Below are 16,509 nucleotides of genomic sequence, written 5' to 3'. Positions count from 1 at the left end.
AATGTATTACCAATTAAAATTTTTTGGTGGTAAATTGTCTCTGTGTATAGACTGTATGTCAGAGCTATGTGTGAAAGACAGAGGCGTTATTAATCTGTTTATCTTATTTAGCTCGTCACTTTAAATAACCAACGTTACTGGAGTTTTTTTTATTTTGTGTCTGCCTGGTATTTTCTGAGTCCTGTAATAGTTTGGTTGTCAACTGCACTTTTGAAGAAGCATCTATCTGCAGGAGAAACAAATCAGCTTAAAGCCATTTTATTGTCAACAATAACATAAATGTAGCTTCACTTTGACGCTCTTCTTACTTGTAATATGTGACTCCGTGCCCACTTCAAGGAGCACCACTGTGTTTGAGTTGTATTCAGCCATTTTTCGTGGAAGCGATAGATATTAGAATTTAGTTTTTGCACCCGTTTCCCAAAACGTCAGAGCTAGTGCTCGTGCCAACCCCTTCTCGTTGTCAGCTGTCCATGGTGCTGAAGAGGGTTGTGACGAATAGAATAGGCTATATTTCAAAGTATGTCAACAGTAGCATGTATTAAGCCACATGTGTATAGTAGAGACAACTTAATGTTAAAAGCATAAATAAAGTGACATACCAGGACTCTTAATGTGACCTTCTGATTTAACAGTCAGTTTTGCTGTATTATATTATGATACATGGTACTGGATTGAAAGCAGTTACGTTTTTGTACTTTCATCAAAGTAGGCTTAGAGTTTTTTTTTAAAGAGTAATGGATATTCATAGCCTTTTCACCAGTGGCTTTTATGCACAAGAGACAAAGCATTCCAGTCAGTGAAGTGTCTGTAGAAGAGGGCTGTAGTCAGGATCATAACTCTTTGGCAAATCCCCTTTCTCTGAGGGAGACATTCTTATCATCAAAGTTTGGACAGGGTAACTCCAATCCGCTAGAGGAGTGCCTCCTGGGCTAATACTTATCTATTGAGCAAGTTTCATTCATGGTTCATTTTCTGTTTAAAGCGGACCTATGATGCTTTTTGACTTTTATGACCTATAAACTTTGTTATGATGATTCATAGTCATGCTTAACCATACTAAATTATCAAATAATGACTTACATGCATTTCGACGTATTCCCTGCTGACCGTCTGGGGTGTCTGTGCAGAGCACTAAACACTATTCTAGCCAGTCGAGAAGTCACGTGTTCAAAGCGGTCTACCCTTCCGTAACTTTGTGACGTCGCATGTAACTTTGTGAAGTCACCACGCGGATGTTTCCATGTATGGTAATGCTGTCACTTCCCTGTTCGCGTCTGCCTCGCGCCCTTATAGGTCCATGCTCGCGCTTCCCGCCACTGAAAGTGTTCCGGAAGGAAGGTAACCAATCACAACGGAGTGGGGTTTGCAGGAGGGGGGGAGGGGAGCGGAGATGGCCGATCACAGGCGGAGGGAGCGGAGATTGCCGAAGCACACACACTCAAGTGTTGACAGGACGTGCTGGATCGCCAAAATAAGAGAAAGAGCTTCCCGAAAATCTACATAGTTTTTTGTGATGTGATTCGTGTCAGGTTGCTCTATAGCAGTGTAAAACAAGAAATTAAGACCAGAAAAGTAGTATAATAGGTCCTCTTTAAGGTTCAGCAGAATGTTACCAAGGACAATACATTGTTCTGCCACCACAACTGGTTTGGTACAAAGCAAGTTTAATCCAGCTGTGTTTACTAGTTGTATTAGCAGGTTAAGAAGAGTTGGAACACACCCCCCTTTACTTATGTAAATCTGGGTTAACCCTCGTAATGTACTCCCTTTCACCCATGGTCCTCTGGGGTCATTTTGACCCCAAACGGTTTGGTGTTTTTTTAAAGCCTAAAGTATTGTCAATACATTTTGTGTTACACCTTTACTCTGACTTGAGTCCAACCCATTACCACAAATATTTCCCTAGGTTTTGGAATTTTTGGCCACGGACCTTGTTTACATAAAAATATACAATTTTTTCAATTTAAAATTTAAATAAAAAAAAAATTCCTTAACATGATTTTGACTGTATGACTCATCAGAGAGTGGCTTATGTCAAAGGTTAGTGAAAAAACTGTTTTTAATCACTTAGATTTTTTTAATAGGAGCAAATACAAACTCCCTTGATCCTCTGGGGTCAAAATTACCCCACACGGTTCGGCTGTTTTTTAAAGCCTATAATGTATAAATGATCAATTAATTTTGTGTTACATGAGTCCAACCCATAAGTAAGTAAGTAAGTAAAATGTATTTATAAAAGCACATTTATGACAGTTTGCACTGTCCAAATGCTGTACATAGTGCATTCAGTAGGTAAACAATGAAGGTAAAATAAAATAACAATAACCAAAATAAAAGACGTAAAGCCCATACATCCACATAAACACAGATACTAGTGCAGAGGTAAGATAGTTAATGGGGAGGAAACACCAGGGTGTACATATGGGTTTTGAGCCTTGATTTAAAGGCAGAAATGTAGAGGGAATCACATTTGTCAGGTGGCAGTTGGTTCCACAAGCACGGAGCAACTAGTGCAAAGTACATTTCTGAGAGTTGTGCCAGTGGCATGGCTGTATACGCTGGTCACCAAAAGAAAGTGATTGTCTACAGTAGCTCAGAAGAGAGTGACATCTCAATTCCACTTAACGACACCACTGATGAGAGTTCAGATGGCCAGAAAGATGATGATGGTGACTTTGTCATTGTGAGCTTTGCAGGTAAAACCATTAGATCTGCTAGGCCTTGTTTAAGAAAATTGTCATTCAATCTTTGTCAACTATTTACTTTAAATACACCTTAAATAAGTGATTGTCTAATGGATTTGTCTTGCATTACAGTTTATGAGATATATAGCAATGGCACAATTTACCCCATGGTATTATCTCCAACCGCACAACTTACACCACACCGGGGGCAAGTTGTGCAACAAGACAACTTTTTTTTCTTCAACAGTTTATTCCAGATCAGGGATGCACAACACCCTGAAATATTAGGGGTGGGAATCTCTTGGCACCTCACGATTCAATTCGATTCCGATTCAGAGGTCAACGATTCGATTCAAAATCGATTTTCAATGCATCTCAATGCAAAACATTTTTTATGTACATACCCATGTGTGAATTTCAAAAATATATTTATATGCACATCTGAGTTTGCTACTCGGAGTTTGCTAATCACTTCCTACTTTTGTGATGATTTTGGGGGCGGGACTCGATAAGCCTTAGGCTTCTTCCGTCACCCTTCGGACAACACAAATTAAGATATATGATGTGAAAGAGATAATTGTGTATTGTGTGGAATTGTCCGAAAGAATAATAATAAATAAATAAATGATCATTAAAGACAATCAACAGATGAATTGCCTTCTCTAATATTGTATTAAGAGAAAAGCTTTTCTTGTCACAAATATGACTTTCTATGAACGGTGCAATAATCAATGCAGCTTTCAACACAATATGGAAGTATGTAAAAACTAAACCGATTCAGTTTTATTTTATTTCTAATCTCGTAAATCATGCTTCTATAGGATTTCTATTCTATTATTTTCTATGTCATTTCAACACATTGTACAAAAAGTATGGCTTTTTTTCCCACCCCTATGAAATATATGTACATATTTGAGTTGGAGACTTTACTGTCAAGGCCTTACTTTAAAGTCACTTTGAGTGAAAAGTTGCACAACTTAGGCCACTCTCCCCTATATATATTTTAATAATTCAATGCGGGCCGCCAGATATGTTTCTGCGGGCCGCACTTTGAGAACCACTGCTCTAAGGTAAAGCCTGCTGCCTACTGATCATGCTGCCTGTCTCAGACTAAAGGTGCGAACACACCAAACGCATTGGGTGCGGTGGCGGCGTTAAAAAATCCTATTTTTGCGTAGGGAACCATTGGTTTAGGCGCAGTGATGCGTTAGCCGCAGTGATGCGTTAGCCGCGGTAAAGCGGTGCGTTGGGCGCAGTAGCCGCCTCACCAAAGTATTTCATCTGACATTTTGCACCATTGTGTGCTGCGGGGTCATTTTGACCCCAGAGGACAACAGGTGTTATTAAATTAAATAAAACGCCCATCATTTGATCAAAACACTTCAAATTTATATGAATCATCAAAAGCATAGTATTGAACAACCCCTATCATTTTCAGACCATTTGGTGAATGAAAAACATATTTTCACGCAAAAAGAAATGTCTTGTGGGGTCAAATTGACCCCAGTACAATAGGAGGGTTAATAAGATATCCTATAAACTTCCACTTTCCAGCCAAATGGAGCCTGGTTTTAGTCTGGAGACGATTGCATCATTTAAACCTGTTGATAAATGCTGAATGAGTCTCTTAACACTTTACCATCAATGCATGGACTCCAACCTTCTATCAAGCCATATTAGTCAGGATTACTGTATTCCTAACTACTGACACTAAAACCTCTAAAGGTTTTACATTTGCAATATCAGAAAGCAGAAAAGGCTAGTAAAGGCTCACATTGGACTTTATTGTGTGTTATTTCTTCATATGAACGATATATAGGAAGGATTGAAGATAGACATTATGTGTACTGATTACTATTCAACCAATTATTTCAGCACTTCTAGAATTGACCCTTCTTTCACATTTCCCTTATTTTCAGAGGCATTCATGGTTTGGCTAACCTTTTTGCTTTCCTGTTCTTTTTTAGTTTAGCTTCTATGAACTACGAGTGCCTGCTGATCAGAGGATGTATCCGCCTTCCAGAAAGGACTTCATCTCTCTGACCCTCAGTGACCCGCACAGTCACAGTTACACCAACGGCAAACACCGCAGACAGTCCTGCTGGAGGGTGAGTCAGTGTGTTAATGTTTGATGTAAGGCAGTGAGCTTGTGTTCAACTCAAGTTTGACAAAATCACACTAGACTCTTAGCTACAGCTTGTTGTCGTTCACGGAAGGCTGTGATCTGCCTAGGTAAGCCAACACATCACTGCTATATCATAGAGACCTGGTTGATGGCAGTGATGGAAGATGTGGATATTAATCTTCTATCCCACTAGCATTTGACATGTGATATAATATACCAAGAGATGACATATTAAATGAAAAACCTGAATAAATGTCAGGAGAAAATTAATTAAAAATCAAATGCTTCCATACAGAACACCGGGGGCTCAGTGCATGGTCTGATGACTTTAAAAAACAATGCGTGAATCATCTGCTTTGGCCTTTACAGTCAACCAGACTCAACACAACTAAGCACCTAAGGGCTATTTTGAAGTCACATGTTATATAACAATCTCCCTCCCTATCTTTAAAACCATCAAATGAGTAAATTCCTTTTCAAATGAATGAATGGTGTAAGGTCATCTCTGTGGTAGAGTTAAGAGACTGGCAACTTGAATTAATTAATTAATAAATTGAAAAATAAATGAAAAGAAGAGGAGCACAGAAGCTTTTCTGTTGGCTTGTTGTAGCATTACCATACTGGGACTTGGTATGTTGTTCCTTTCTTTTAATTGTTATGCATCTTTTTTTGTTGGTTATTGTTTTTTTTTAAGTCCAGTTAATTTTATACCTCAACTTCAATTTTAATAAAATCAACGTACCTTTTTATTGATGTAGTAATCCTGTGAATTGAATATGGCTATAAAGCAGTCCTGTTCATTGATTAGTAGCTTCGTCAATAATTGCCTAATAAAATACGACCAAAGCAATTAAAGGGACAGCTGCACTTGCTTTAAACTGTTAAATAAATAATACATGCCCTAGCCCTGGTCGATGGGTTGCTAAAGCCATTTCTGACCGAGGATGTGCAAAAAAGGCCTCAGCTATAAGCATCCAACTGCTTGGTCATGTTTCCATTCACTTCACGGAGATAGAACATCTCTGCCTTTATGAAATGTATTTTTATTTTGTGCCAAATCAATTCCTGGTTTGCAGTCACGCTTTTCTTCCACCTCCTTTGTTGTGGAGAAGCCTGCACTTTCAAACTCTTGAGATGAAAGCCTCCTCTGAGCACATTACATCTATCTGATAGCTACGGTGAGATAAAAAACAAATTATGTTCATCTCTCTGATTCCTTTCTTTCAAACTGCATATTCTATGTAATCTTGTTTTCTTTACTGTGTACTTTTAAAATTTCTGAAGCTTCTCAGTGTTTCCCCTCAAATTTTTTTTAGGCCCTGTGGTAAGAGCTGATAAAGAGTATGCGTGCGTACCAAATTGCTAGAAGAAATTGACCAAAACAAACCACATTTGGGATGAGCCTCTTTTGACAGCCCGTTAAAAATGAGGGCATAGGGTTATGCTTTCACATTCAGTAAATTTGTACATGTGGTGTTTCTCACAGGATTTTTAGATCCTGCTGGGTGAGAATGGACCTTCTAGTGGGGTGTAGGGGCATGCCCCTGCAGAAGAAAACCTTATCCTTTTTAAAGTTAAATGCATCAATCTGGTGCACTTTGAGAGGTGAAATCTGATTAATTCTGTGCTCTGTAAACAACTGTCATATGTCCTGCCTTTAACTATTTTCTGTAATAATTTGGAGACACAAGCCATGTAAACTATCGAAGAAAAACACGTGGATTTCAATAATAAACACTAAGATCTAATATAGACAGGTCCTGTCTAGTTCTAATTTCTGGAATAATCTGAATCACCTCACCTTGAAGCTAGCCTATGGAAACATTTTCTTTATGCAAATAGCCTTGTTGAAAATAAATGAATTAACATAGGCTACACATCATGATTAGCCTATCAACATGTGTACTACTACATAAGGCAAATTCCCTATTCCGACCATTATATTTCATTTAGCCTATTTCTCAATTTAAAACGTAAAAATAAAGTAGCATTGAAAATACAAAGAAATAGGGCTATACTAGCCAGCTGTTTTCAAGATAACTTAACAGTTAAAACAAAGTAAACTAATGTCCCTTGAAAATAAATGAATGCTTTTCTGAGAATCTCAAAGGCAGTAGCAGTGTGGCACTTCTGTAAACTTACTGAAACGTGTGCATGCCGTTTTTTTCTGCGCTGTCTCTGCTGTTGATACAGATTGGTTGTGTTGCCACGGCGACGTAGCGATTTTAACTTTCTAAGTTTTACTCAGCACTTTTTCCTGTTCAACGTCTCTGTTACTGAGTTACGGTGGCCCTGAGAGCTCACGGCACTGCAACATCAGAAAACACATGCAAGAACACAAAACGCAAGCAAATTAAGAAAACATCTTCATCAATTTGACAACACATGCGCACCATTTAGAAAACACATGCAAGAAGAGAAAACGCAAGCAAATTAAGAAAACACAACGGAAGTGCTTCTGTAACTTCCCTAGTACATTTATCTATTGCTATGCTGTATGTTACTGCTGTTTGTCTAACTTCTGTTGCTAGCCTATGTTGAATATGTTATTGTTGTCTATGTGTGATTTTACTGGCTATAGTACAGTGTTGTCTTGTTCTCTCCCTCTCCCCTTTCCCCCCAGGAGGTCATTCACCTCCTACCAGGCCATTGCTTAAATAAGACATTGTTTCTTAGCAATTTTTGCCTGTTTAAATAAAGGTTGATGATGATGATGATGATGATGATGATGATAAGTGTTTCCAGAGGACACTTAAAAGTGATGCACACGTCCAGACAGGCTTGTTGCAAGCACCGGATTTCGGATTTCAGTCAGTGGTGTTGGAAAATTACATAAAAACTCTCCATTAATAATCATTTCCACACGGTTACCTATGTTTATTTTATTTTATTTTATTTTATTTTATTTTATTTTATTTTATTTTATTTTATTTTATTTTATTTTATTTTATTTTATTTTATTTTATTTTATTTTATTTTATTTTATTTTATTTTATTTTATTTTATTTTATTTTATTTTATTTTATTTTATTTTATTTTATTTTATTTTATTTTATTTTATTTTATACGGTCAGCTTTCTTTGGAAGTAATTCATTCTGTTCACTGAAATGAAAAGGCCAACCGGCGCTCTCATTGGCTATTCTTTACCATTTTATTCCAGCAGTATATTAACAGACTGTACCTATATAAAACCAGCCTTGATAGCAGAGGCATCGATCTGGCTCGGCACTCCCCTGTAATTGTGCGTTGTGAAATTTGATGGCTTTTTACAGATCCTGGGAAAACCATGTGTGTTAATCATGTTCCTTTGAGTGTCTTGTTGGCTCAGTTTGTGCACCTCACACAGAGAAGAGGACGACTGTGTGCTTTATCTATGTTCACGTAGGTTTTTCTTTCCATGGACATGCAAGTCATGATGTGGATGCTCTGGATCCCTCATTGTTATGTGATTGATTGTGTTTCAACAGCCTACCTGCCTCTTTGTTTGTTGAAAGTAAGAAAAAAAAATTAAAAAGGAAATCAAACATTTACAGAATAATTAAGGAGGCCGCAAGGAGGGGAAAGACTGCTCTTCTGTTAATTCCAAGCCCAATGTTAGGAAAAAATATAAAATACATTTGTACAAAGGCACCATATGTTGCACAGGATAAGTTGAATGAACTTAAAGCTCCCATATTATGCAAAATGCACTTTTTCAATGTTTTTGAACATTAATATGGGTCCACGGTGTGCCTAGAGACTGCCAAAGTATATTAAAAAAAGAAAACTCTCTCCTTTTCTCACTCTCCCCCTTTCTGAAATCCATCCCCCCAATATACTCCAGGCAGAATTCTCCCCGTTTCTGACGTCAAACGGGAAAGCGACCTCCCCCCACATTAGTAACCAGAAACTTCCACCGTGCAGTAGTCTATGATAACCCCACCCCCTATTTCTTATTGATCCTCTGGAAAAATATTCCTTCACCTCCATCTTGTTTTCCCCGCTAAGCGACAAGATGCCTGTAGTACAGCAAAGCATGCTGAATGTTGCATAAACCAACACAGAATGCTTTTGCTCATAATCCACAAATTAATCTTAACTACAGCAGTCTATTAATGCCTCGTTTTTAGTAACACAACGGATAGGAAGCTATTTGTGCTTTTTTTCAAACGGTGAAACTAAAATAAAATTTTATTGGTATTTTTGCCTGACTGGTGTATTAGCTTTGGGACAAGCAATTTTTTCACTGATTTTAGTGATATTTTTAGCCGCAAGCTCCCGAGCTAACTCCGGGAAAAGCATCGATCTTTTGCTCATAAAAACCTATTTATATTCCACACAGCAGTCTGGCAATGCCTCGTTTTTAGCTTGACAAAGCATTGGAAGGTAATAGTGAAGTCAAACTATGGGGAAAAAATGTTTCACTGATTTTAGTGATATTTTTAGCCGATAGCTCCAGAGCTAGCTTCAGGAAAAGCATCGATCTTTTGTTCATAAAAACCTATTTATATTCCCCAAAGCAGTCTGGCAATGCCTCGTTTTTAGCAATTCAAAGCATTGGAAGGTAATAGTGTATAAGTCAAACTAAACAAATTTTTTTCACTGATTTTAGTGATATTTTTAGCTGCTAGCTCCAGAGCTAGCTTCGGGAAAAGCATCGATGTTTCGCTCATAAAAACCTATTTATATTCCCCACAGCAGTCTGTATGAACATAGTCTTTCATGTAGACAAGGATCGTCATGTCAAACTGTTCAAAGTGCGGCTGAGCTCCTGCGTTACTATCACTAGACCTGGTTCTTCTCACGGGTAAACCTAACCGTGGTAACATGCAGTACAGGCACGGCAAGCTATGGGCAGAGGGCGAGGCCTGTGGCTTCACTTCCGGACAGGGGCGGGGGGAGCTCATTGATTGTATATAAACCGAGGGGAGCTGCAGCTCGGTTTCAAAAATAGGCCATCGTTAGATTAGCTGAAAATCAGGGTATAGAGGCATACTACAATAAATTATCTGAATGTTTTTTTCAGCAAACGACTAAAGAAAAATATATTAAGGACCTCTAAGACCATATAATATTGACGGAAAAGTGTGTAATATAAGACCTTTAAATAGGACATATTTTACTAATTTTCATGTCTCTGTTTTTGGACTCCTATAGTGCAGCTACACATGACTGGCCCGTTTGGCCACACAGTAAACTCTGTTGATCTTGGCGAAACTGTGCCTCTCTTCCTTCTATTTCCAGCCTTCATAACGGTCTATTAAGTTCCTCCCCTGTATAGTGCCTTGACCAAACACACATCGATGTGTGTGCAGCATCATGACCATATTGGATCACTGTTACATCACTGTGAGCCAATGTTAGAAAAAACTCCTGAAACCTCGCGTTCAGGACGGTGCAAAGCCAACCCAAACAGCCTGCAATGTTCACTTACAAATGCACATACCTCATTATTTGATGCTTTGGCATCGTTTAACGCTACTATCCAACATTCTCTCCATATAATTCTCTCTAATGCGTTCAGGCCAACGTTATTATGCGCCCCTAACAAGAAGAAATCGTTACTCAAGGTCCTTTATTCCTTCTGGTCTTAATTGCTGAACACAGACTTTACCCATTTTAAATGACTATTTGACTATGACGATTAAATGCTTCTTATTTTTTTTTTTTTTTTTTACTAAGTTATTCTAACTTATTGGAACTTATCCCTTCTTACCTCCCATGTCCTTAATTGCCCCCCTTGGGCATGAATAAAGTTGGCCCAATCTGAATCTGAATTGTAATAAAATACAGTATATAGGTCAGAAAAGACTGGAAAGCATACTACAGTAGGTCCTACTTTAAGCAAAGTAAAAAGAAAAGGTCCCCTGAGATAAGGTCCGTTGGGTGTTCCATCACAGCTCCCACACCATGGCTCAATAGTTTCATGGTGTTGCACTGCTGTTAATTAGAGCAGTTAACAGAGTGTTGCTCCTGAGAGACTCTGACTCTGTCGCTACCTCTGCACTGCTGGGCTGAGCTGCGTACATTGTTTGGGAGTTGGGTCACTGTGCTTAGGGCATCAAGTGGAGAGAGATGTTGAGTGTATACAGGGTAAACCGGGCAAGGAACACCATCATGCTTGTACTCTGTTTTCTAAAAAGGGATGGAAGGAAGGTAAAAATAGATTTTCAAGATATTTGAAGTGGCGAATTTGAATTCAGAGCTATAAGCAGTTATAGACATGTTTAGTTTTATTTAGCTCTGGTTGCTGTTTCTCTGCCTACAGAAATGGAAGCAGCTGTCTCGGCTCCAGAGAAGCCTCATCCTGTTCCTGCTGGCTCTGCTGCTCATATTTGGACTGATCTCTTATCCCAGCCTCTCAGAGCAGTGGAGAGGTAAACAACGCCTACACAAAACGATTTTGGCTCTATTTAGGCTTTCCCACCATACAAAGCTAGTATTTTTCACACCCACTTACTTGGCTTTCTGAAAATCCATCTCAAAACAAGATTATTATAATGTGCTATCTGGCAAAACTGAGCTTTTGTAAATGGTTGATGAACTGTATGTCTGCTCAGATTCAGTTTTAAAGTTATGCCATGTATTTTGTCGGACAACCGTGGAATCACAATATAGTAAATATATAAAACATATTTGGCTAGAGTTATGGACTTAGTCTTAGCTTATTTTCTTGTTCTTTGTGTGTATGTAGGTTTGCCGGAAGGGGAGGACTGGCTGGAGCTGAATGACAGAGAGGTGAATGTTGTTCCTAAAGGGGAACTCCTGCAGTCTGTATTGGGTCAAGCTGCAGGAAAAGTCCCGGCTCCTCCTGTGGCAGGGCCTCATGTGGAGCCAATGCCTCATGTGGAGCCAGCTGTAGGGCCGGCTATAGGGCTGGCTGGAGGGCTGGCTGCAGGACTGGGGCTAGAGGCTGTGGTGGGGCCAAATGTCCCCATTTTGGCCAAACCTCCCATTAAGGTAAGAGTTGTGTTCATTCATTCATTCATTCATGCATTCATTCATTTATTCATCTATTTATTTCTGCTACTTCAATAAAAAGAAATCATCGATCATTTATTAAAGAAAATGCTACAGCTGGCTAAGATTGCTTTTCTGATTAATGGAGGCAGTAAAGAGGAACACTTATCACTGGTGACTCCAAATCATTGTTGATGGGTCGTTCTGTTCTGGTGTTGATACACTACTCGTCAGTCTACAGGTTTGTTTCTATTGGTTTGGAACAGTCCCTTATGAGACTTATACTTTATGTAGAATATATACACTCACCGGACACTTTATTAGGTCCACCTGTTCAATTGCTTGTAAAAACAAATAGCTAATCAGCCAATCACATGGCAGCAAGTCAATGCATTTAGGCATGTAGACGTGGTCAAGACAACGTGCTGAAGTTAAAACCAAGCATTAGAATGGGGAAGAAAGGGGGTTTAAGTGACTTTGAACGTGGCATGGTTGATGGTGCACGGCAGGATGGATCCATGCTTTCATGTTGTTTATGCCTAATTCTGACCCTACCATCTGAAATTGAGACTCATCAGACCAGGCAATATTTTTCCCATCTTCTATTGTCCAATTTTGGTGTGCCTGTGCATATTGTAGCCTCAGTTTCCTGTTCTTATCTGACAGGAGTGGGACCCGGTGGGGTCTTTTGCTGATGTAGCCCATCTACTTCAAGGTTGGACGTGTTGTGCGTTCAGAGATGGTATTCTGCATACCTTTGTTGTAATCAGTGGTTATTAAAAATACTGTTGCCTTTCTATCATATCAAACCAGTCTGCCCATCCTCCACTGACCTCTGACATCAACAAGGCATTTTGGTCCACACAACTGCCGCTCGCTGGATATTTTTTCTTTTTCGGACCATTCTACCATAGAGTTGGTTTAGAGTGAAAATCCCAGTACATCCGCAGTTTCTGAAATACTCAAACCAGCCCGTCTGGCACCATCAACCATGCCATGTTCAAAGTCACTTAAATCACCTTTCTTCCCTATTCTGTTTCTTGGTTTGAACTTCAACAAGTTGTCCTGTCCAGGGGCCGTATTCACAAAACATTTTAAGGCTAAGAGTAGGTCTTAACGTGCTGATTTAGGAGTAACTCTCAAAAATAAGGGGCGTTTCACTCCCAATTTTAGGACTCCTAACTTTTTAAGATAAGTGTAATTCACAAAGCATTTTACCGCTAAAACTAGCTCCTAAAGCTATGAAAATAGATCCTCGAGAGGACTCCTAAAGCTGGGAACACACCGCACTGGCCCCCTGCGGCGGTTGGCCGCGTGAACGCAGGAGGCTCGCCGCTTGGTCATATTGGGCCATATTCACCGCAGCCGCCGACGCGGCCGCCACATCGACGGCAGCGGTTGACCGCATGAACGCAAGAGGCGGCGTCGAGATCAGACCCGTCACACTTACGGTGCAACAACAACAATAACATGGTCCAGCTGTGCCAAAAAATACAGATGTAGGTTCACTGTGTAACCAGCGGCAGTCATGTCACAAATAACATTAAAACAGCATGAAGACGCACCCCGATCGCAAATACACACACATTAACAGCAATTCAGCAACATACTAAACACATTAACGCCAGCAGGGTGTGCTCAGCTGCAAAAAATAGAGGCAGACATCAGCCTACCTGAAAGTGAAAGTGTGCCGGCTGACGGAGGACAACACCGGTGCTTCGCTGTACTATATTGGAATTCCACACGGACACTGCCGTCAAGTTTGGGTTCATATTATCCTCAGGAACAGCACACAGCTGGGTGAGTTTCACTATGATAACTGGCGCTAACTTGGCTAAGTACAACCAACAGCTAAACAGATGCAAAATACACATATTTGCAGAATGTATTGGAAGCCCAATGTCCTCACTCAACACGCCCACCTCGTCTTGCAGACCACCGGGCAATCTCAACGCTGATTGGCTATCGCGGCGCGGCGACTCCGAAAAGATAAATAATTTCATCTTCTGCGTTCGCCGCAAATGTTGGCCGCGCCGCAAATGGCAGCGCCCTCGATTCACGTGCTTCGATGAGGCTCGGCCGCGCAAGCGCCGGCCGCTGGACGCCAATTCTTGGGTGGACGCGCGGCCACGCGCTAGTACATTGACTTTGTATGTAATCTCGCGGCGCGGCCAGTGCGGTGTGGTCGCAGCTTTAGTCACTAAGAATAGATCACAGACAATCTTTTGATGGTGTTTTGGAGAGATTCAATGCTAGTGAGCTTTACAAAAGGTGCTTTAATAGCTGTAAAGGGTTAATGATCTTTTGTAAAGCTATATTTAGAAAGTATAGACACATTTATATTTATTACATTTATATAAAAAAATTAATGTTTTTCCTGCTGTTGCTTTGGGTTTACGATGCACTGAAAGTTACTGTTGGTGTCACGTTTGGGTTTAATTTGTTACTAGAGTAGGCCTATATTTATTTTATTTATCCTTTATTTAACCAGGTTAGTCTCATTGAGATTAAAATCTCTTTTTCAAGAGAGACCTGGCCAAGATGGACAGCAGAACAGTTACACATAAAACACAATACAAAATACAAGTTCGATATTAAGTACAGTTGTACAACATAAAAATAAGATTCACAATTTCCGATGGAGTCCAACTTCAAACTCTTAACAATAGCCTTAAGTTTGTTTAGAGTTACTAGGTCCTGAAGCTTAAGCTGCTTTTGCAGGTTATTCCATGACGACGGCGCAAAAAACTTAAAAGCTGTTTTACCCAGCTCTGTACGAGCTTGAGGAACAGTCATGAGCACCATGTCCTGAGACCTTAACGCATGGGGGACACATTTTCTGGACATATACGATGACAAATAACAAGGGAGTTTACCTAAGATCGCCTTGTAAACAGGGCTCTAGACTGCGACCAAATGCTCGCATTTTGCGACCATTTTTGGAGACAGTGCACAGACAGACAGACAGACAGACAGACAGACAGACAGACAGACAGACAGACAGACAGACAGACAGACAGACAGACAGACAGACAGACAGACAGACAGACATAGGCTATAATGCAAATTAGTTGACATAGGCTATAATGCAAATTAGTTGACATAGGCTATAATGCAAATTAGTTGACATAGGCTATAATGCAAATTAGTTGACATAGGCTATAATGCAAATTAGTTGACATAGGCTATAATGCAAATTAGTTGACATAGGCTATAATGCAAATTAGTTGATAATGTCACCTAGCTCCTACTAGTTACTTTTGGGCCAATAACTAGGCTATTTTCCTGGTGTCAGCAGAGATACAGTAGGACAAATCAGAGGGCTTGGATGTAGAGGTGGTTGTGGTGAAAATGGGCACAAAAAAAAATCCTTTTCCTAAAGGAATGTCTGAAGAATTTCACATGGTGATGCAAAATCGAAAACACAATGAACTGTATCATCTGTTGTCAGTGTGGTCCAAAACATGCTGGCAATACAATATCAATAGGCCTAATATAGTTAAAATTGGGAAACATTTTAATAGATGCGTTGCAGGTCTATTTAATGTTTGCCCCTAAATTTTCTGCTTGCGCCCCTAAAAATTCTGAGTTAGGGGCGCCAGTGCTCCTAGTAAAATAGGTTAGTCTGGAGCCCTGCTTGTAAATAAAAACATACAAGTGACTAAGTCGTCTCATAAAAAGAGAAGGCCAGTTTACTCTTGAGTATAGTGTACAGTGATGGGTTAAGGCTCTGCTGTTTGTAATGAACCTCAAGGCTCCATGGTATACAGTGTCCAACATATGTAGACAGTGAGCTGATGCATTCATGTACAACAGATCACCATAATCAAGAACCGGCAAGAAGGTAGCTTCGACTAATCGTCGTCTGGCCTCGAGAGAGAAACATGACTTATTCCTAAAGTAAAAACCTAACTTTAGTTTCAGTTTTTTCACCAGGTTTTGTATGTGAGTTTTAAACGAAATGTGGTCATCAATCATAAATCCCAAGTATTTGTAAGTAGTTACAACCTCAATTTCATTACCTTGGGAAGTTAACATTTTCTGATTTAACACAATCTTTCTGGAATTTGAAAATACCATAAGTTTGGTTTTATCAGCATTGAGAACAAGCTTCAGTTGACAAAGCTGAGCCTGCACTTGATCAAAAGCACTTTGCTTATAAACAAAAGCCTTACTGAGTGAGGATGCACAACAATAAATTACACTGTCATCCACATAGAAATGGAAAGCTGCATTTGGGACATTTTGTCCAAGGCTATTAAAATACAAAGTAAATAATAGCGGTCCCAGAACTCAACCCTGGGGAACTCCCTTACGCACTGTAAGCATCTCTGAAGTAAATCCATCAAACTGAGTAGCCTGAGTTCTGTCAGTGAGATAGTTGACAAACCATCCCACAGTATGATCAGAGAAACCAATCTTAATAAGTTGCTGTATCAGAATGTGATGGTCCACAGTATCAAACGCTTTAGATAGATCAATAAAGAGAGATACACAATGTTGTTTTTTATCTAGAGCTTCTATGATGTCATTTAAAACTTTCATGGCAGCAGTAGTGGTGCTATGATTTTCCAGATTGTACAGATAATATTTGATGAGTATGGACATACTCTTTAACCTGCTCACTAACCAGGGATTCCATGACTTTTGATAACACTGAGAGGTTTTAGAGTGGTCTGTAATTATTTAAAATGTTTGGATCCCCTCCTTTTAGTAGGGGTAGAACATAAGCAGCCTTCCAGATCATAGGGATTTTG

The 16,509-nt window shown here is 39.6% G+C and overlaps 1 protein-coding gene across 1 annotated transcript in view; it reads left to right on the top strand.

Moving 5' to 3' along the window:
• Positions 1–16,509, top strand: part of man1b1a (mannosidase, alpha, class 1B, member 1a) — a 30,035-nt gene that overhangs the window by 239 nt on the left and 13,287 nt on the right. The window contains exons 2-4 of the mRNA XM_080047164.1: positions 4,655–4,795; positions 11,061–11,169; positions 11,487–11,752. Coding sequence (XP_079903290.1) covers positions 4,694–4,795; positions 11,061–11,169; positions 11,487–11,752 — 477 coding nt within the window. The 5' untranslated portion in view covers positions 4,655–4,693. The remainder of the gene's footprint in view (positions 1–4,654; positions 4,796–11,060; positions 11,170–11,486; positions 11,753–16,509) is intronic.

Source organism: Ammodytes marinus (assembly GCF_949987685.1).
Source record: "Ammodytes marinus genome assembly, chromosome: 18".
Taxonomy (NCBI): Eukaryota; Metazoa; Chordata; class Actinopteri; order Uranoscopiformes; family Ammodytidae; genus Ammodytes; species Ammodytes marinus.
Note: the sequence above shows the minus strand (reverse complement) of the source record. Positions and strands in the feature narration are given on the sequence as shown.